At 43.7% G+C, this 23,287-nt stretch overlaps 1 protein-coding gene across 2 annotated transcripts in view; it reads left to right on the forward strand.

Moving 5' to 3' along the window:
* Positions 1 to 23,287, forward strand: part of CD34 (CD34 molecule) — a 64,116-nt gene that overhangs the window by 17,806 nt on the left and 23,023 nt on the right. For both annotated transcript variants that reach the window (XM_053249386.1, XM_053249385.1), the window contains exons 2-3: positions 17,578 to 17,727; positions 21,751 to 22,001. In XM_053249386.1, coding sequence (XP_053105361.1) covers positions 17,578 to 17,727; positions 21,751 to 22,001 — 401 coding nt within the window. The remainder of the gene's footprint in view (positions 1 to 17,577; positions 17,728 to 21,750; positions 22,002 to 23,287) is intronic.

Below are 23,287 nucleotides of genomic sequence, written 5' to 3' on the forward strand. Positions count from 1 at the left end.
ATACTCAAAAAGAAATTTTATGTAGATTTAACTAAAGGGTTATATTAAGCAACAACTCCATTTTCTCTTCCTCGTTTCTCTCCCTTTTCCTTTCTGACTCCTCCCTCACACTCTCTTCAGGATCCTCACTGGGACAAATGTCCAAACAACTAAATACAAATGATTACTGGACAGAATTTAACAGTGGCTTCCACCCTTATTCAAACAGTCATAAAACATATATAAGATCAATTAAAAAATCACCATTACAGCATCATTACAAAAGAACAGGTAAGAGTAGCAATCCGTCATTAAAAAAAGAAAAGAAAAGAAAAGCAAGCATCAAAGACAGAGCAAGCCAGAACAAACAGGTCTTAACTGAATGCAAGCAGAGGAGGAGCACAACAAAACACAAAAAACTATACATGGATAAAAACACACAGAAGCAGCAATAAAACAATCATGTAAAGGCTTGGATAAAAAGCCAAGATTTAACCAGCTTTCTAAAAACTGTGATGGAGTCCGAGGAGGGAATGGCCACTGGGAGAGCATTCCAAAGCCTGGGGGCACAACAGAGAAGGCCCTGTCCCACGTGCATGACAACCAAGCCTGTCTCATTGTTGACAGGGCAGCAGGCCATTGCAGGGGAAGGGAGATTGGAAACTTAATTGCTGTTTCCCCTTCTGGCTGACCTGTCAGCTCTTTGACCTTGGAAAGCAGTGCCAACCATCCACAGAGCCTCAACTTGCTCCTTTGTAATACCAGGTTGGCCCAGGATAAACCTGAAATCATCCAGGATCTGATTCTGGATGAAGGGGCTGATCTGGTATGTATTACAGAGACTTGGTTGGGAAAGGCTGGTGGCCAAGTCTGGTCCCGGCTTCTCCCTCTAGGGTATTCGATTGAGGAGCAGGAGTGCGGGACATGGAACATTGGGACATAGGAACATAGGAAACTGCCATATACTGAGTCAGACCATTGGTCTATCTAGCTCAGTATTGTCTACACAAACTGGCAGCAGCTTTGCCACGGTTGCAGGCAGGAATGTCTCTCAGCCCTATCTTGGAGAAGCCAGGGAGGGAACTTGGAACCTTCTGCTCTTCCCAGAGTGGCTCCATCCCCTGAGCGGAACATCTTACAGTACTCACACTTCTAGTCTCCCATTCATATACAACCAGGGTAGACCCTGCTTAGCTAAGTCATGCTTGCTACCACAAGACCAGCTCTCCTCTCTGGGTGGGGATCAGGGAGTGGCTGTGGTCTATAAGAACAACATCTCCCTTGTGAGGATCTCTGTCGAAGTGTCTGACCATATTGAATGTGTGTACTTACGTTTGGGGACCAGGGATAGACTGGAACTTCTGTTGGTGTACTGATCACCCCACTGCCCAATGGAATCCCTAACTGAGCTGCAAGACTTGGTCTTGGACTGGGAGCTGCAGTCTCCCAGGCTTGTGGTGTTCAGAGACTTCGATGTTCTCTTTGGGACCAATTTGTCCAGGACAGCTCAGGAGTTAATAACAGCCATGACAACTATAGGCCTATCTCAAGTAGTCTTGGGACCAATGCACATTGCTAGCCACACGCTTGATCTGGTCTTTCACTCTGAAAAAGGTGGTGTTCCATGAGTGGGAATTCTGCTGATTTCCTCATTGTCTTGGATGGACCACCATCTGGTGGTTGGACTCACGACTACATCCCACCTCTGCAAGGGCGGAGGGCCCATTAGGATGGTCCGCCCAAGAAGGTTACTGGATCCCATAGGATTCCAGGAAGCCTTGGAGGGATTTAGTGCTGGCTCTGCTGGTGACCCTGCCAACACTCTGGTGGAGAATTGGAATAATCAACTCACCAGGGCAGTGGATATGATTACTCCTAAGCATCCTCTCTGACATGCTTCGAAACTGGCCCCTTGGTATATGGAAGAACTACGGGGATTGAAGCAGCGAGGTAGACGACTAGAGCACAAGTGGAGAAACACTCAACTCAAATCGCTTCTGAAGAAGCCTGCCTTGAATCCCTCAGAGTTAAGCAATTACAGGCCTATCTCTTTCCATGGCTGGGCAAGGTGACTGAGAAAGTGGTGGCCCCCTAGATCCAGGTGGTCTTGGAGGATACTGATCATCTAGACCAGTGTTTCTCAATGTTTTTGGAGTAATGGACCGGTACATTATTGGTGCATAGTTTTCCAGACCAGCAATTAGTAAGGGGCTCAACACCACCCCCACCCCCAACCCAACCCCCAGGCACCCCCCAAAAACCAATTTCGAGCAGCTCTCCGGAACTCATTTCTAGGCAGCCCTCGCTGCTGGATAATGTTCATTTTGAGGAAACGAAATGAATGTTATCCAGCAGCGAAGGCTACCTGGAAATGAGCTCCAGAGAGTTCCTGCCAGCCCCTGCTGGCCGAAATTGTTTTTTGAGGGGTTGATTTTTATTAGTGATGCCTCATGGACTGGAACCAACGCCTCGTGGAGCAGCACTGGTCCATGGACTGGTGGTTGAGAAACACTGATCTAGATCCATTTCAAACTGACTTTTGGGCTGGTTATGGGCTGGAGACTGCCTTGTTCGGACTGATGGATGATCTTCAACTGGGAATTAACAGAGGGAGTGTGACTCTGTTGATCCTTTTTTGATCTCTCGGTGCCTTTCAATACTATTGAATGTAGTATCCTTCTGGAATGTCTGAGGGGACTGGAGTGGGAAGCACTGCTTTGCAGTGGTTATGCTCCTACCTCACAGGCAGATTCCAGATGGTCTATCTTGGAGACTGTTCTTCAAAATCTGAACTTTTTGTATGGTGTCCTTCATTGCTCCATATTGCCTCTGATGTTGCTTAAAATAAGAACATAAAAACAATCCTGCTGGATCAGGCCCAAGGCCTATCTAGTCCAGGATCCTGTTTCACACAATGATCTACCAGATGCCACTGGATGCCTAGAGGCAGGAGTTGAGGGCATGCCCTCCCTCCTGCTGTTACTCCCCTGCAACTGGTACTCAGAGGCATCCTGCCTTTGCGGCTGGAGGTGGCCTATAGCCCTCCGACTAGTAGCTGTTGATACACCTCTCCTCCATGATGTTATCCCAACCACTCTTAAAGCCATCCAGGTTGTTGGCTGTCACCACATCACCACAAGCTGATTATGCATTGTGTGAAAAAGTACTTCTGTTTGTTGGTCCTAAATTTCCTGACAATCAATTTCATGGGATGACGCCTGGTTCTAGTGTTATGTGAGGGGAGAAGAATTTCTCTCTATCCACTTTCTCTACACCATGCATGATTTTATAGACCTCTATCATGTCTCCCCACAGTCATCTTTTTTCTAAACTAAAAAGCCCCAGGTGTTGTAGCCTTGCCTCATAAGAAAGGTGTTCTAGGCCCCTGATCATTTGGTTGCCCTCTTCTGCACCTTTTCCAGTTCTACAATGTCCTTTTTTAGATGTGGTGGCCAGAATTGTATGCAGTACTCCAGGTGTGGCCACACCATATTTTTGTATAAGGGCATTATAATATTAGCAGTTTTATTTTCAATCCCCTTCCTAAGGATTCCTAGCATGGAACTGGCCTTTTTAACAGTTGCTGCACATTGAGCCAACACTTTCAATGAGCTGTCCACCATGACCCCAAGATCCCTCTCCTGGTCGGTCACCGACAGCTCAGGTCCCATCAATGTATACTTGAAGTTGGGGTTTTTCGTCCCAATGTGCATCACTTTACAATTGCCAACACTGAATAGCATTTGCCATTTGGTCACCAACTCACCCAGTTTGGAGAGATCCTTTTGGAGCTCCTCACAATCCATTTTAGATTTAGCTACCCAAAAGAGTTTGGTATCATCTGCAAATTTGGCCACCTCGCTGTTTAACCCTACTGCTAGATCATTTATCAATAAATTAAAAAGCATGGGTCCCAGTACAGATCCCTGGGGGACCCCTCTTCTTACTTACTTCCATCTACATGAAACTGATGGGAGAAATCATCAGGAGATTTGGTGCAAGGTGTTATCAGGATGCTGATGACACCCAAATCTATTTATCCATGTCAGCATCATCAGGAGAAGGCATAACTTCCCTTAATGCCTGCCTGGAGGCAGTAATAGGCTGGATGAGGGATAACAAACAGGCTGAATCCAGATAAAATGGAGGTATTTATTGTGCGGAGTCAAAACTCAGTAGATGATTTTGATCGGCCGGTTCTGGATGGGGTCACGCTTCCCCAGAAGGAACAGGTATGCTATCTGGGGGGGGGGGGGCGTGCTGGATCCAAACCTCTCCCTGGTGCCCAAGGTTAAGGTGGTGGCCAGAGGTGCTTTTTATCGGCTTCCGCTGATACGCCAGCTGTGTCCATTTTTTAAGATGAATGACCTCAAAACGGTGGCACACATGCTGGTAACCTCTAGGCTGGATTACTGCAAAGCGCTCTATGTGGGGCTGTCTTTGTATGTAATCCAGAAACTGCAGTTGATCCAGAATGCGGTGGCCAGGTTGGTCCCTGGGTCATCTTGGAGAGTCCATATTACTCCTGTGTTTAAAGAACTACACTGGCTGCTGATACGTTTCCAGACAAAATAAAAGGTGCTGGTTATCACCTATAAAAACCCTCAACAGCTCAGGCCCTGGTTATTTAAGATAACATCTTTGCCATGAGCCCCACTGCCAGTTAAGATCATCTAGTCTGCAGTTGCCGCCAACCCATCTGGTGGCTGCTTGGGACCTGGCCTTTGCCGTTGCTGCCCCTAGACTTTGGAATATGCTCCTTTTAAAAATAAGAGCCTCCCTATCTCTGCCAACTTTTAAAAAGGCACTGAAGAAGACACATTTATTCACCAAGGTTTTTAATTAGATTTATAGTTTTAAATTTTAATACTGGGTTTTAAATGTTTTTAATATTTTAAATGATTTTAATTGTAAATCACCCAGAGATGCAAGTTTTGGGCAGTATAAAAATATTTTAAATAAACAAGCAAGCAAGCAAACAAACAAATAATTTCTCAAGTTTTTTTGGCTCTGGCATTTCCAAGGAATTGTAAGTAATAAATACTTATTAGAAGTCTCGAGTGGTGACAAAGGTGGGATATATGTGCTGCTGCAAAGACCCCTGATTAAAAAAAAAATGAAATCCTAATCTCTGTGGAGTTTTTAAAAAAAAGTGATTTTCATTCCCTTGTAGTACCTGCTTCATCAAACACCAGGTTCTATGCTGAACTGGTTGCTTTGCTGACAACACATTTCTGCCTAAGGAAATCTGTTACTTGACAGAGGTATTATTTGTTTAAGCATGATCAGTAAACCACTGAGATCATAGCAGATTATGTGACAGAATTCCATTGCTTTGCTGAATTTTGTGAATTTTGTCACCTCCTGGATGCCTGTTCCATGATTGCCTTATCCTCAGAGTTCAAGGTGAAATAACACAACACCAATGCTTTCTGAGCCAAATCTGGCTTTCACTACTGTGCAGCAACAAGGATTAGCAGCTGAAACAGCCTCTCATAATGTAAAATTTTTTGCCACCAACGCCAATTCACTCCAAGAAAATCAAGAATCTGATCATCAGGAAATACGGAGACTCATGCGTTCATCAGCAAGATCATATCAGTCAAGTAAATCATACACGTGCTTAAGTTGTGGGGGGCAACATAAATGACATATATGTCAGTTCGGCCCTAACAGAATTGCCTTAGTTTCTTGAATGACCTCAGTGATAAGGGGAAAGGATTACAGTAAATGGGAAGATTTAGGCACCTCTTTTTCCTGTCTCCTCAAGCTCTTCATGTCCAGCTCCAGATGGGTGCTCACATTGAAAAATAACTTGTCATCATGGAATATTTCTCTCCTCCAAGCCTTTCCCTGACTTCCCTAATCATCAGACAGATCTCACAAGAGGCTGAGCCCCTGTCTCGCACAAGTTCACCCTCCTGCAATATCAACTGGCAATGGGGCTTCGGTGAGATTGCCTCCCTTACCTCTGAACATTGCCATCCTGAGGCTTCAAGCTGCTACAGTGGCTGGTCCAGCTGACTCCTCCCTGGCCACATCTCCTTGGCTAGATGAGAGAACTCAGAGTGCGGGCCTTCCTACAATGTATCCAGATTTTGGAATGCTGAGTGTCATTTCAAGAAGAAGGGTCACAGAGAGACAGTCTGTTGGCCAAGAAGAAAAGTGACAAGTCGCAAACTACCATAAAAACATGAGGCATCCCTGAGCAAGAGGTGAAATGTGGAGAGCCAAAGTTTGGAATAGATTACACCAACAGAAATAAATGGTCAGGAGTGCAAAATGGAAATTGGGCCTTGAGCATCATGACAGATGAAAACACATTTCTCCAGCTTTTCCGGTATCATCTTTCCAGGCTACTGGGGCTAAAGCGTCCCCTTCAAGACTAAAATACAGGGGCATAGCAAGGTTGGAGTGGGCCCAAAGACAAGATTTTAAAATGCCCTCCCCCACTGAAGCACTCACATCAATTTCAGAGGATGAATACAACTGAAGGAAGCCCGGGCGGGTGCGCGGCTGGGGGAGTCAGTCATGTGACTTGCCTCTGGGGGCCCCCCAAGGCAGTGGGCCCCCAGACAACTGTCTCCCCTTGCCCTATTATAGTTACGCCCCTGCTACAATAGCTAGATTGTTATCAGGCCTGCACAACTTTGGCCCTCCTGCAGATGTTGGACTACAACCAGCATAATTCCTGACTATTGGCTACTGTGGCTGGAGATTATGGGAGTTGTAGTCCAAAAAGAGCTAGAGGGCTGAAGTTGTGCAGCTCTGATATATATCATTGGGAACTATGATGTACTCATCTATGATGTATCATTCTGTCGAACAGAAACTACCTTTTGTTGTAAGAAAAGAAAGGATTGCAAATGTGGGAGTTGCTGGTTCACATTCCTGGGAATCAGTTTTCAAGGTGTGCATACTGTCTTCACAGATTAGAAAAGCTAGATAGCATCTGTATGTACTTATTGGAAAATTAGGAACTAAGCTACAAGTGCTCACCCATGACATTTCAACTGGAGTTGATCCACTATGAATTCCATCTGCAATTGCTGAGGCCATAGGGCCTATGTCATATAAAGTACAGACTGCTGATGGAAACATCATATATACCAGATGCATGAATGCACTTACATGAATAGACCCTCATTCGATATTTCTTCCTTCAACTTCCAACTCAGAAACACTGGTCATGGACTCATTTGAAAAGCACCACCCTGTTCCCATCAACATAGATTCGTCACTTCCATTACCAGAAAGCAACAAAAATATTGATTTACCTTTGGAAGAACTTGGGACATTCTCTGCCAAGCCTACTCTATTGCCAGACCTTGTGGGAAGATCACACCAAGTGTGAAGTTGCTGGTTATAGACTACTTTGTTTAGGGAGGATGGGTGTAGTTGTATACTGGCCTTTAAAAAGCCCGTTTGAGGCCTCCAAATGAGACAAGCTGTGTGGAAGGAGGGACATTGTACTACCTTTTAAAAAGCCAGTCTCAGACCTCCAAATGAAATGAGCCATGTGAGAGAGCTGGAAAATCAGTTTTACTTTAGTACAGAGGTCTGTGTGAATGATTCTTGTGTAAATATTATATCCTCGGGACCTGAATAACCCTACACCATATGGACTTATTACCAGAGACAGATAAAGGGGGCATTCACATGACCGGGGGGTGGGTGGGCAGGCCTTGGGAAGGCTGCATGAAGCTTACCTCCCCCAGTCCCAACCTGCCACAAACAATCCATGTATCATTGCTGGGAGCGCAAACTGGAGGCAGTGCGGAGCAGGCAGGTGGGGGGAAAGGCTACACGAAATGTACCTCCCCACCAGACGATCCATGTATCATTGCTGGGAGCATGAACCAGATGCAGTGCGGAGCTCTGGAGGCTGGGACAACATGTCTCGGCCTCTGGGTATCCCACAGTGTACCATGTACTGAGTGCATTGGAGGATTTCCCCAGGAGGCGGGCACTCTAGACACTCATCTCTGAATCTCCATGGGCTAAATGAAGCCTGGGGAGACACATGATCCTGGAGCCTGGGCTAATGGCATGTTGGCTCCATTAACCCAGGCTAACAGCTGGCTAAAAAGCTGGGTTAGGTAGCGCTGCCCTGCCAGGATCAGGCCCAATCCCAGCAGTTCTCACATGGCACATGCAGCCTAACCCAGGCTGGGCTTCCTAGCCTGCGTTAGTCTGTGCATAAGAACAGCCTGAAATTGTACTTGCTATTTCTCCAGACTAGGTTTTCTGCCCCGAGTCTTTTCAGTGAGTTGTAGGTAATCAATAGAGTGGAATTATTAGAAGAAGTCTTGTATGTTCCTGCACTCATATATCCAATATATATGGGATGAATTAATCTCTGTGTTAAGAGCCATTTATTTAATCTCATTTAACCCTATTTTTTATATAAACAAAATAGAGTAGATCACTTACTTTGAATTAAATATGTCTATATATTGCCTTAAAATCAGTTTAAATTAATATGTTCACTTGATTTGGCTTGATTTTGTTTTTTACAACAGCATTGACTGCTGCTAAATAATAAATATGAGCCCTCTTTCCTCACATGTACTGTAGCTATAGTTGTTGTGTGCACAGCTGTTCTAATATTGCTCTTAACATTGTCTGCAGTCATCCTCCTTTGGGATATGAAGTGGAAGAAAAAAGTCTAAATAATCCTGGATCTTTATTATTAAAGTGTTTTACAATAGTTTAAAGCAGTCAATGTAAAGAAAAGTAAAGGGAGGTAGTGGGAAAAGGAATTTCACAAAAAGAATACATAAATATTGACTTATCTAGGGCACGGAAAATCGATAGGTTTGGGTGAAATAGTTGATAATAGGGGTGTACATGAACTGCTGCTCTGCAAACCAGTTTGGTTGGACCAACTGGATGGGCTGGTCGAACTTATGAACCGGTTCAGAGCAGTTCATGACCAAACTAATCAAACTGCCCTATTCGCTGCAGACCAGTTCAACCACGAACCGGTCTGAGCACAACCACTAAAAGTTGTATAATACATTCTGAGCCTTTTGCAGACATTCCAAACTATGTACAATCAATAAGTGAAGAGGGGATCAGGGTCACAGTGGCAGGAACTCAGCTCTGGCCTCAATTTGTTCACACATCAAGTCATACACACATAGGCTCTGTATCCATAATCTGGTCGTTTACATTGTTTGCAGAGAGCCAGCACATACACACAGAGGCTTTCTTACCCCTGGACTTCAGGGCCAAAGTCCAGGGCCTCCACATACCCTGGGGGGTCCCAAAATCCTCTGTACATGCACTGCTTGCTGTGCTGATAGCAACTGTAGAGAGTTATTTAAATTGTCCTGCATGTGACAAGTGAATTGTGTATACCAGCCCTAAGTAAATTCATCTAGAACAGATGAACCTGCTGCTGCAAAAATGATCATGTATGATTGACCAACATGATGCAGTCCTGTGTCAGCATTAGAGTCCTGCCAGGGCTGCTGTGCAACTTGAAAGATATCCCCCGATGTTGTCGCATGACAGGCAGCTGCAGAACAACTATAAACCATTTCTGGGCAGTCGTGTAGCACTGCATCCATTGGAAACAGTACTGTATGACTGCCCAGAAGCCATTTTAAGTCAACCCACAGCTGCCCTGTTGTGCTACACCAGGGGTTCCCAACCTGTGGTGCTCCAATTTATTGTGCCTGGGGATTATGGGAGTTGTAGTTCAGCAACATCTGGAGTACTACAGGTTGGGAACCCTTGTGCTGCACCATTGGAACTGCTTTTCAGATTGCTTAGCAGCCCCAGTAAGAACCTAATGGTGATGTCAGTCACTGTTATACCATGCCATCAATATATTTGTAAAATTATGTAAAAAGATACATCCCTGCCCAACAGGAGCTTACAAACTGTGACCTGCTGCTTCTCTTGTTATTCATTTATTCATGTCAAAATGTGCTGGATGCTGTACAGAATGCATGAGTGATATGGTCTCTGCACAGAAGCCTAGAACCTGCGGTATACAAACCCAGCTCTTAGTTTATAAGATTTCTTAACTGGAGACTGTGTATAATCTTCTGGAGGAAAAATTATTCCGACAGTTCATATTTGAGTTGGATGTTTTATTGGAGTGATTAATATAAGATGTTTTTTTTCTGTACTGAAATATATTATATTATATTATATTATATTATATTATATTATATTATATTATATTATATTATATTATATTATATTATATTATATTATAGCATTCTTCTCTAAACATGCAACTGGGTATGTATAGGTGGTGGTCCATTAAATATAGTAAAGATTAGCAGCAAAGCTGTAGGAAGGCCACCCTGAACCATTCACAAGTTAGTCAAGACACTTATTGGGTATCAAGGCTCCAAAAGCACCAAAATACTTCCTGACTGCTAGTTAAAAGGATGTGCTGCCATTTGAATCCCTTGCTACTTGGAAAGCCCACTTATATAAATATTCTGACTGATATACTGACCTGGTCACAGGGCAAACCTAAAGTGATTGTTTGTTCAAAAATCATAGAAGTTGCTGAATTCTTAAGGGTGGATTAAGTATGGAGAATAATTGATATCTGATTGAATTCTTGCATGCTACTACTGGTTGAAGGAAGCATGTGCTCACCATGGAAGGCTCATCCTCCTCTCATAGCAAAATTGGAAATAAAATCCATGAATCTTACTTTAGTAACTAAATCACAACTTTCCTTGTGATTAAATCCCTGCTTTGTGCAACATTAGCTACTATTGCAAAGAACTATTTTGAAAAATTCCTTTCCCTCAACAGGACTCATCAATTGAGGTTTTCCTATACTCTGTACTTAAGACAGGATAGAGGTCTCATGGTGCTATTTTAAATCTAATTGTGAATATAGCCTGGATTTGGGTGCCAGGTCATAGTCTGCCATCAATTTAAACTGCAACACTTTTGGTCTGTTCTCTTTTTGAAGACACTGTGAAGCATTAGCCGAATTCAGACGTAACAGGGAACTGGAGGCCCCTTCAGCTTCCTCACCCACGTGTCTGGATTTGGGGGAAATGAGTTTTTGGTGGAAAGGGACCTGCAGTTTCCCTCCCCAAACTCCACTCTGAACCTTGGGTCAGAGTGAACTTTTGCCACCACAAACTCCATTTTTGCAGTGTCAGTGTTACATCCGAACACTGGCAATGCAGTTTCGGCTCCACAGAATCGGAGCTGAGGGAGGAAGCTTCTCTCTCACTCTGGCCCAATTGGCTGTGCAGGCTGTCCTTCTGTCAAGAAGGAAGCCCACACAGCCAGCTCCTCCGCCTCTCTGCAGATTTGGTGAGTCAGCAATGCTGACCACAGAAAGGCAACTCTCCTGAATGTCTGAATGTGGAGGGGGGGAATGGAAAGGTTCCATGTTATGTCTGAAGGTGGCCAAGGTCTTCTCTTCATATCTCCTATGGAAAAGCCAAATCCCATGACTTCAGCTGCCACTTGTTGTACACCGCTAAGTCAGCAAGCAGGGAGCCAGATACTATTTGACCCAGGGACCTCTAATGGTGCTGAAAGGTGGTGCTCCTGTAGTTATGCTACCCATTGAAGATATGTATGCTGATTTATGAGCATACCTATGCTAATTTAGACTATTCTCATGCCAAAACAAGTGGCCCATTTTCAGTGTGCTTTCATCTATTTACAGTATGAAGTCATTGCTGCCTAAAAAAAACACACAGCAGCTGTCCTTGGAGCAAATCCTTCTATTAACTACTCATTATTTTCACTGGAGAAAAGCCCTGTAAGCAGGGATAACCATTACTTTGTGAAAAGTCTATTTGCCCTTGAACATGTAGCACATAATAATATTGTTTTATAGGGTGTAACTAGACTAGATAGCAGGAGATCTGTGATGGGATCTCCTTTTTTAAAAAATAGCAAATGCAGTGGTGGGGGGACATGATTTGGACTGGGACCACAGTGCTGGAGAAAACCTTTTCCCGTGCTGTTTTCCCAATCCAAATCCCCTCCTAGTGCTGTTATTTGCCTCACGGGGGATGATGACATATAGGTATGTTTTGTCCCATGAGGCAAAAAGCATCTCCAGGGGCAATGCAGAATGGGAAAACAGTGTGGGAGCACAGGTTAAACACTCTCTCTGGTACAAAATCCCTAATATGAACTGGGCGGCCCACAGCTACATTTGCGCTTCTAAAAAATGATGGGATATCCCATCAGGGATCTCCTGTTATGTCCTGTTTGGCCCGTACTCTCTGTTCTGAAATGGTGTGTGAATCACACATAAACATAACTTTCCCCTTTGTTCTGTAGCTGCAACATGGCAGCATAAATTTGGACTGCAAAGAGTTGCTCTCTTGTTCTCCATAAAATAAAGGACCCCACTACACTTGCATACCAGTAATCACTTCTCATTTCATTTGCTTTATCCCCTCTCATTTTTAGAAACTGATAGCAGGAATTAACCACTATGAGGGAAAGAAAAAGACCTTGAGGCTATTCACAAGAATGTGCAAAACCAGGGGAAGGGAGCCCAGCCTGGTTTTGCATGCATGTATGAACCACTGGGATCGCACCCAAGCCCAGCGGCACCATGGCGGTAAACCCACCTATGAAGCCTCCCTTCTAAATGAGGTTAGGAGAATGAGTGCTCTCCTAACCCTGTTTTTCTGATCATGTGTCAGAAGCGGCTGCAAGCATCCGCAGCTGGCAGACTCAGGGAGGGGGATCTCCCAATGCACCGCACACTTGCACAGTGCTTTATTGGAGCTCCGGTGGGTATGGTGACACAGGGTGATGCATCCCGGCATCCCAACCTGCAGAGCTACTGGCTGCAGCCAGTGCTCATCTGGGCGGGTGATCCGCCTGCCCAAGGGAAGGAAACGGATCATCTGCGGGGAGGTAAGCTCTTCAGGGCTTTTCCCCTGCAAACCCGGCAGCTGTTTCTCATTGCTTCTGAGAAATGGCTCCTTGAGTATTCTACAATAAAACTGTGAGAACTACAAACTTGCATTTTAAAAACAACAACATGAAAGCAGAGGTTTTTGAAATGTACTAGATCTGCAAGCTCTAGTAATGAAAGTCAAGGAGCACAGTGAAAAGATTGGACTATGACTAAATATAAAGAAGACTAAACTAATGACAACAGGTATAGCAACCAGCCGCAGAATTGATAATGAAGACACTGAAGTGGTGGATAGTTTCTGCCTTTTAGGATCGACCATCAACAGTAAAGGATCCAGCAGTCAAGAAATATACAACAGATTAGCACTTGGTAGGGTTGCAGTTAAGACACTGTGAAGTGTCTATACCTACAAAGATTAGAATCATTCAGACAATGGTTTTCCCTGTGACATTCTATGGATGCGAAAGCTGGACTTTGAAGAAGCAAGATAGAAAAGGTATTGATGCTTTTGAACTTTGGTGCTGGAGAAGACCTTTGAGGATACCATGGACAGCCAGGAAAACAAACAAATGGATCATAGTACAAATCAATCCAGAATTTTCACTTGAGGCGCAAAAGAACAGGCTCAAACTATCATACTCCAGATACATTATGTGAAAACCCAGCTCCTTTGAGAAGTCCATAATGCTGGGAAAAGTTGAAGGAAAGAGAAGAGGATGACTAGTTGCAAGATGGATGGACTCAATTACGACAGCAATGAATGCACCACTGAGAGACCTTAAAAGCCAAACTGAAGACAGATCATCTTGGAGAGAATCTAGAGTCGACACTGATTTGATGGCACTTAATCAAACAATCAATCAGTCACTAGATCTTATGCTAGCAATTGTACATAAATATGCAGTTTTCCTGTGTTCAACAGTTTACATACTGTAACTGTACACATGTATAGCAAATGTATGTACAAATGAACATATGATTCCCACCATACACATATGTAATAACTGTATGAACATGAGTATACAAATGAACATGTAAGAACTTTCCCAGATTTATTCAAGTTATTTCAAGGCATTTTGGGAATGAATACATGTACACTTATTCATACAACTACTTGTATGCATGTACACAAAGCATAAACATGCAATCAAACTAATGTTTGCATGGGACTATGATGAACCCACAACATATGTAATGCACACCTCCTTAGTAGTGTCACTTGAGACATCAATCATACTGATTCAAGTACTTGGCTCTGAATGTGTGTTCTAGATTAATTTTAAGATAATCCAAAATTCTTGGCAGAGAGAGCCCATCCTCTCAGACAACAGAATGTTCTTTTAATAAGGCTGGTGGGTATAAATAAACAACGTATCCAAACACTGGGAAATAATTGATTTCTTGTTCTCTTTCCAACCTTTTGACCTGAAAAAGAAAACCTAGAATTTAAAATCCTCTCAAAACTCTTGTCTGCTTTCAAACTAAAACAATTACACTATTGATGAATTTACAGAAGTGCTGTTTAATGGTGGAGGAAGCCATGAAATAAATCAGAATCACAGTGTTCTAGCTATACAACTATATAGGTCGCCCTTGGAATTGTAATGGCTGACATGTTGCACAGTATACTTGCACTAATATGAAAAATTGTGCTATGGCCACTGGAAATAGTGGCCACAGTATTACCAGTGCAATTTTACATATTAGTGCAAGTGTGCTCTTGTGCAACAGCGCTGGCATTGTTTCAGATGCCCACAGTAACATGGGCAGTGCAGAACTATCCATGGTACATTGTGTGGTATGTCAGCCAATCTTTTCACAGAAAAGAGTTCTTAAAAAATAACAAAAAAGTAGCTTTGGTGAAATGTTAGGACATAGGAGGAAATACCTTTTCTTATTACCCAAATTCTAAGATCTTACCACCTCAAATCTCTCCCTACTGTAAAAGAAAAGGTAGTACAATATGAAGGCTTTTTGGATAATACATTTCCCAGAGATATACCTGTTCAACAATTTTGTCATTGCTATGAATATTATCATTACTATCTGCAGTTTGTGTATAGTTCCTGAATAGTGGCCATATTTTTCCAGCGTAATTTTATATTGGTTTTTGGTAAGTTTGCTCTTCTTTTTGTTTTTTCATGTATTAGGTTTTTGTTTTGTTTTAAGGTCTATTTAAGGAGTAAACTGAGTAGTTGTAACAAAATTGTAATCTAAACATGACAGGTTTAAATTAACTTCTGTGTAGCAGCAGCAATAGTAATTGTGCCTAAAATGAAGAAAAAAGCAACCCTGTTTCACCTAAGGTGTTAGGGGGGAAAGTAAACTTATTTCAGATTCATTTTAAAGGTAATGGGCAATTTCCATGTTCTATTAATTCTTGTTATTACTTTAAATTGTAATTTTAAATTGTTTTTATGAATGAAAATTGATAAAACTTAATGGCTGACATGATTTGCAGCCCATCACTTCCGTAATGATCCAGCCCAGGAGGCTGATGATGGCGTCAAAGGCAGCCCCAATGTTGTTTTGAAGCAGCAATTGAGGAAACTGCGTTTCCAGAGGCTTCCCCATTGTCACCAATGGGAAAAACTCTGGAAATGCAGTTTCCACATTTCCTGCTTCACAACAACAAATAGTCTGCCTTTGAAGACCACTGAAGCCCCAGGGCAGACCATTACAGAGGGAGTAGGCTGCACATCAGGACAGCCAATATTTTTAAACAGCACCCAAACCATTAGATGCAGTACAGATAAGATAGGTTCTGTCTATACATGCACTCTCTAAGGGCAAAATTACACATCAGTAGATCTTATGACTTAAAAAAAAATGAAGTGTGTTTGAAGGAGGCAGCCAACTTCATTGGAGCAGCAATGTAGGTGAGCAGGTGTTTAACCCTCGCTACTGCACTGGTTTTCAAATCAAAATGCCCCCGACAGCTGCAGTTCTCCCCAGACATAAAAATGCAGGTACAAGACAAAATACATCGGGAGGAAATTAAATGAGGAAAAGCTAGGGTGAGCATCTTTGTTTAAAGGGGCACTTCACTGTGGTAACAGAGAAAGAATATCAGGTGGAAGGGTATTCCAGTGGTATAGAACTGCTAAAGAAAAGCAGTACAGGAAGTGGCAGTGTCAAGAGTTAGCTGAGTCCATCAAATGGCCAGTGGCTTAGCCCTGAGGCCCTGGCTACTACCCACCACTTTTCCAAGGGTTGGAAAAGTGATGGCTCCATAACTGGCCTTTTGTTCCCTTCCCATCTGCAAATGGGCTTCTTTAAGAGGCCCTGCCCTGAGTCAGCACAGGAGACTGACAAAACCCATTCAAAAGTGTAGAGGGTGGGAAGATACAGAGTGAGTTGCTCAGCTATTTGCATTTGAAAGGGGGCAAATGCAAACCCAGAAATTTATTATAGAATTTTCAGTCTCAAAAACTCACTCTGTTCTGTTCCAACTTGTATTTCTTCTGCCGTCAATACAAATTAAATGGTTTCCTAGTATGACAAGCTGCACAAGTCCTGGACATGGGCTCCAGTTTAGTGTTATACTATTTGCTTGAGGAGACCCTAGGCATTTTCAGATGACAATAATCTGCGTGATGTGAAACGTTTGCAAGGAGGTTCTAAGTGAAAGCTTACTGATCCTCCACACACTCCAGCAGCAGGCTTCTGTCCTCTTTCCCAGCAGGATCTCATGCCAAGCAATGACTTTGCCCTGAGCAGCAACCTCACATGATTTTTGAAGTAACACCTGCTGACCAGCTCTTCCCTTCTGAGAATAACTCACCCTTTCCTCCATTCAGAAGAAGAAAAACAGTAATGAAAAGGGCAGGTTATTATCAGAAAGCAAGAGCTGCAAAAATCATGTGAGGTCTTTGCTGAGCGTCTGAAGAACATGTGAGAGCCTACTGGGAAAATGGAAATAAGCCAGTGGGAGTGTGTGGAGGGTCAGTAAGCTCTCACTCAGAACTTGTGCACAAGTTTAGCATATCATACAGTTTATTGCCATCTGAAAATGCCCCATCAGTTCATCCAATTCAGTATTGTCTGCTCTGATTGGCAGTTGCTCTCCAGGAGAGACCCTTGGGTTACATAGGAAGCTGCCTTATACCAAGTCAGACTATTGGTCCATATAGTTCAGTATTGTCTACAGTGACTGGTAGTGGCCCTCCAGGGTTTCATATGGAGGTTTTTCCCAGTCCTACCTGGAGGTGCCAGGAATGGAACATGTGACCTTCTACATACAAAGCACATGCTCTACCACTGAGCTATAGCCCCATCCAGTATAAGCTCAAACCTATACATGCAAAAACCAACAACAACCCAAGGTTCAGTCTATGGCATCTGCAGTTCAAAGGGTTGGGAAAGTGTCATTGCCAACTGCAAAAGAAAGAACTGGGCTAGATTCTGCAATGGCCTGACTCAGCTTCATGTAGCCAAACTGTAAGAGACAAATTTGCTGTCTCTTGAAAACAAATACTTTCACTAAGTTGGCTTATATATGTAAGCTGCCTTTATTTTAAAATATTGTGCATGGTGTGATGTGAAATTTCTATCTCTGGTTTTTGAACTGCAATGAGTCTTCCACACATGCAAGTCATGATTTGCATTGAGTAATGAGCATGTTGTTTGCACCATCTCTAATCTGAGTCCCAACAGAGAATCTTGTTTTATAGCTCAGCAGCACATTAGGACATCAATCTCTTTTTCTTTTCTAGAATATCAAGTGGCAAGTGATGATTCCACCACAAAAGCAGGCGAGACCATTACTATTACTACAAAACCAACAACAACAGTCAACTCTATCACAACTCCAGCAATGACAAAATCCCCCACTGTTTCTGCAGATACCAGTGCAACACCTGAAGGTAAAAGGGTATAATGGGTTAACTAATATTTTTCCCCTCTGTGTAGGTTTTACCTGTGGATGGCCACTGAGACATAGGATCCAAGCGAAGGACAAACTGAAGACCAAACTAGATGAGAGGCAGTGGGAGATCCGTAACTTAAGGTCCATTTCCTATGGGAAATTTTAGCCTACATACCAAAGGGATGAAAACTTATAAACTCACCAGGTCTGTGTGTGTCCATGGATGTAGCTATGTGTCCCCCTTTAATAACTTTTGCAGTTATTAAAGTACAGATGCACAGTGCTTGGGAGAAGGTCCTTGAAGACTTTGATGGGGATAGTTTTTGCCAAGCTGCCATCTTATTTCAAGATAGCAATCGCCCCTATGCAACCCATGTGCTGACACTCAGATGCAAACTAAATTCATAGCACATGGGAGGGGGTCCTAGGTAAGAGCCACCATGTTAAAGGGAGTGGAAAGTAGGCTCCATTTGTTCTAGTTAGAACTACTTTGTTCTAGTTAGAACTCCATTTGTTCTAGTTAGAACCACTACACCTGTGTGGGTGTGTGCAAACTGGATCAGGGAAGCGGCTCCCGATGCAGGGTATTTAACTCTTTCTTCTCTGCATTGTTGCCCCAATCTATATTCCCTTCCTCAGACTGCTGTTGCCCCACAGATGAATACATGCAGGTAGCTCTCATAGCTGCTTGGGATAAAAATGAGGGATGTGCACAAACCCATTCAGAGGCCCTTTTAAGGTCCTCTGAACTGGTTTGAACAACTGGCTATTCAACCAGTACGAAGGTGGGGTCACGCTCGCGTCAGGTACCTCCTGGTACTTCCGGGCAAAGAGGAGGTGGGGCGGCAGGGAGATATGCTGCCGCCCTGAAGGAGACTTTCCAAACGGAGTGCCAGCAGGGGGAAAGTGGAGGGAGGAGTAAGTGCACCCTCCCCCACCCTTAAAGTCAGACCCCCCCACACACACACCTTCCAACTCCCCCCGCTTGGTTCTGTGCACATCCCTAATGAAAACTGCAGGAAATCATGGCTCTTCTAGCATTTCATCAGACTTGTCCCTTAACATCAGAGCTATGGGGTGGGGTGGGGGGGGACTCTTGGATTTTCCAGAACTATACACTTGAAAGATCTGAATTCTAATAATTCCCAGTCCTAATGCTTGAGAAACCTGTAATTGTCATAAGTACATTGGTTTCCTATGCTGCAACTCTGCATTGTTAGGCTGCTTAAATCCCATTGAGGCTGCTTAAAACCTATTGAGGCTAATTGTGTGAAGCACAGCACTGGTAGTTTTAAAGCAAATCTATTATGCTTCTGGAGATATGCCACAATCCAAATGCAATTTATTATGACGAATTGCCAAGTAATGGCAGATCAGCAAGCCGCTACAGGGTTGCACTGATATCAGAAATTTAAACCATACAGAAATCAGAACTGTAATAGCTGTTTCCCCTTCTGACTGTCCTGCCAGCTCTTTGACCTTGGGGAGCAGTGCCAACTACCCACAGAGCCTCCCCTTGCTCCTTTGTAATGCCAGGTCAGTCCATAATTAATCAGAAATCATCCATTATCTGATTATGAATTAAGGGACCGATCTGGTATATATCACAGAGACTTAGTTGGGGGAGGCTGGTGGCCCATTCTGGTCCCAGCTTCTCCCTCCAGGGTACTCTGTTAAGGAGCAAGTGAGAGGACGTGGGTAGAGAGGTGGAGTGCCTGTGGTCTATAAGAATAACATCTCCCTTACCAGGATCCCTGTCGAAGTGTCTGACCATATCGAATGTGTGTACTTAAGTTTGGAGACCAGGGATAGACTGGGACTGTACTGATCACCCCACTGCCCAATGGAGTCCCTTACCAAGCTGAAGGACTTGGTCTCTGGCTTTGCATTGGAGTCTCCCAGGCTAATGGTGGTGGGGGACTTAAATGTTCACTTCAGGACCAATTTGTCTGGAGTGCCTCAGGAGGTCATAGTGGCCATGACAACTATGGGCCGGTCCCAAGCGGTCTCAGGACTGACGCACTGGACACACACTTGATGCTGGACACACACTTGAACTGGTCTTTTACTCTAATCAGGTTGGTGTTCCATGGGTGTTTCCACATTGTCATGGATTTCCCTATTGTCATGGATGGACCACTATCTGGTTAAGGTTGGACTCACACTCACATCCTATCTCTGCAGGGGTGAGGGGCCTATTAGGATGGTCCACCCAAGAAGGTTATTGGATCCAATAGGATTCCAAGAAGCCTTGATTTAGTGTTGGCTCTGCTGGTAATTCTGTTGATGACCTGGTAGAGAACTGGAACAGCAAACTCACTAGGGCAGTAGACTTGATCACTCCTAAGAGTCCTCTCTGACCCACTTCACAATTGGCCCTTTGGTATATGGAAGAACTATGGGAGCTGAAGCAGCAAGGTAGACAACTGGAGTGGAAGTGGAGAAAGACACAACTTGAATCCTACAGATTACAATATAGAGTGCACTTGAAGACCTATGCCCAGGCAATACATGCAGCAAAGAAGCTATTCTTTTCTGCCCGCATTGGATCCATAAGCTCAAGTCCAGAGGAGTTGTTCAGAGTTGTAAGAGGGTGAATATATGCCCCTCCTCCCTTGAATCAGAATTTGGAACCATCAATTACCCATTGCGATGTTTTAAATGAGTTGTTTGTGGATAAAATATCTTGTATTTGGACCAACTCAGACCCCACAATTATTGCAGAGTCTAATGGGAGCTGTCCAGTAATTCCTCATATGTGGTTAGGCTGGATCAGTTTCTGTTTGTGACTCCTGATGATGTAACTAAGCTGCTCGGAATAGTGCCGCCTACTACCTGTTCTCTTGACCCTTGTTCAACATGGCTTATACTATCTGACAGGGGGTTTGTTGTAGAAGGCTTGGTAGATATTATAAATGCTTCTCTGTGGGAGGGCAGGGTGCCTCCCTGTCTTAAGGAAGCAAACATTAGACCTCTTCTGAAGAAGCCTGAATTTGAGCTCTCTCAGAGTTGAGAAACTTTAGGCCTGGCTCCAACCTTCTGTGGCTGGGCAAGGTAATTGAGAGGGTGGCGGCCTCCCAGCTCCAGGCAGTCTTGGAGGAAACTAATAATCTAGACTCATTTCAAACTGGTTTGGGGGCTGGCTATGGGGTTGAGACTGCCTTGGTCAGTCTGATAGATTATCTCCAATTGGAAATTGACAGAGGGAGTGTGACTCAGTTGATCCTTTTGGATCTCTCAACAGCTTTTGATACTATCAACTATAGTATCCTTCTGGACTGACTGAGAGGGTTGGGAGTGCTTTGCAGAGGTTCCACTCCTATCTCTCAGACAGATTCCAGATGGTGTCACTTGGAGACTGTTGTTCTTTAGAAAGTAAATTTTTAATGGCATCCCCCAAGTATCTCCAGTGCTCTTTAACATCTACATAAAACCACTGGGAGATCATCAGGAGATTTGGTGCAGGGTGTTATCAGTATGCTGATGACACCCAAATCTATTTCTCCATGTCAACATCATCAGGAGAAGGCATAACCTCCCTAAATGCCTGCCTGGAGGCAATGATGGACAGGATAAGAAAAAACAAACTGGGATTTGGGTTTTTAAGAGAACATCTTCTTTGCCATGAGTCCCATTGCCCATTGAGATCATCCAGAGAGGTCCATCTTGCCACCAACATGTCTGGTGGCTTCTCAGGGACAGATCTTCCGTGTTGCCACCCCGAGACTCTGGAATGTGTTTCCTGCTGAAATAAGAGCCTCCCCATCTCTGACAACTGTTAAAAAGTCTCTAAAGACACATTTATCAACTCAAGCTTTTTAACCAGACTTGTGGTTTTAAATTGTTTTAAGGTTTTAATTTCTGCTTTAATTTGATTTACATTGCTGTAAACTGCCCAGAGATGGAAGTCTGGGGTGGTGTACAAACATAATAAAATTCTTACTGTATTCCAGCAATTGAAATGATGTATTTTGGTTTGAGCATTCACATGTGTCTGTGTGCTTTTCTTCTTCCCATCTAGTATCTTCAAAAAATTCCAGTACAACTGAGGCAAACACCAGTAGCCCTTTATATACAAAGTCCACATCAACTCCGATTTCGACAGTGCAGTCATCTACAACACAGGCAAATGGAACAACTCAGCCTGACAGGAATGGGACAAGTCAATCTGTAATTTCAAGTACAGGCCCAACTACTGCTTTTACTAAGAACACAACAGATAATTCCTCTGTTTCATCTATCACATCCAAACCTGGGTATAGCAGTGATATGGTAAGGTGTATGAATTATTTGGAATGCTAATTTGGTTGCTATGAAAGGGGTCAAGTTCCAAAAATGTTCTGTTTGAAATCTGTGATCAAGCAATTAATACCACAAATCATCAACCATTTCAGCCACGGTTGGAAAGCATCTACAAATTGAAATTCCATATTTACTCTGCTTCTTAATCATTAGGGCTGAACCTGTGGCCTTCTGGGGGCTTAAAAAAAGACCATGCTATCCATGCTAAGTCTAAGAGCTTATGCAACTATGAAACACCTCATATGGTCTAATGGGAACTTTTGTGGAAGAGTGCAATTCTGCACATCCCCATTTTTTTGGAGCATGCGATTGTTTCCCAATATGTTCCCAATCCAGAGGCACACTTACATTAAAAGAAAATTGGCACCCCCTGACCCCAGACACATCTGTTTGTTTGTTGGCCACCAGGTGGTTTTATTTATTTTTGCTTCCATTCTCCTCCAGCCCAGTAGCATACATTGCTTCTGGGTACAAATAGCCATAAGGGAGCCAGTCAACTCCAAAAGTGGGGGATTTCAACACTTCAGTTTTGGAGCTGACTTGTCCCATAATGCACAAGGCAGGCTGTATCCCTCCTGGTGTATAAGAGAGTGAATCACCAAAGCCATCATTGGGGCATTTTAGTCCAGGAGCAAACTCTCTTGCGGCTTGGAGATGGCTCCAGCCAGCCCAAAGAACTGTGAGCTGCCTTTCAGTTTCTGTTTGAGAACCCTGATGAAAAGCCTTCTACTCAGCAGCACCATGTACTAAGGGGAATGTGGCCATCTGCTAATGCCCATTTCAGATCCTCTTCCTTCTTGATGGCATGGATTACTCCAGTATCTTCATTCACGGAGGGCTGGCAGCTAGTTTTGTGGGTGGCATTCAGGAGAAGGACTCGCAAAGCTGTCCTCTTCAGTGGGATCTCCACAGAGACACACCAGCCTGAGCCAGCCACTAAGGTGGAAAGGAGGAGCCCCAGGAGCTGGTCCCTCATCTTCCAGCAGCATCTGCTCTGTTATGCATTAGGGGGAACACATCCTTCCCAGTGCATTATGGGGTGAGTCATCTCCAAAAGTGGGGGGATTTAAATTCCCTGCTTTTGGAGATGACTCAGAGGCAACAGCAGATTAAAGGACAGGCAGTAGATGCGGCTGCCTATGGCAGCAAAATTCCCCCAGTGGCAAATTTGGGAAATGTTAATAAAAATGTTAATTTTTATTCAAACCTTTAAAATTGCTGCTGTGCACAGCAGTAGTGTGGCAACAAGAGCTCCT

Source organism: Hemicordylus capensis, chromosome 4 (assembly GCF_027244095.1).
Source record: "Hemicordylus capensis ecotype Gifberg chromosome 4, rHemCap1.1.pri, whole genome shotgun sequence".
Classification (NCBI taxonomy): Eukaryota; Metazoa; Chordata; class Lepidosauria; order Squamata; family Cordylidae; genus Hemicordylus; species Hemicordylus capensis.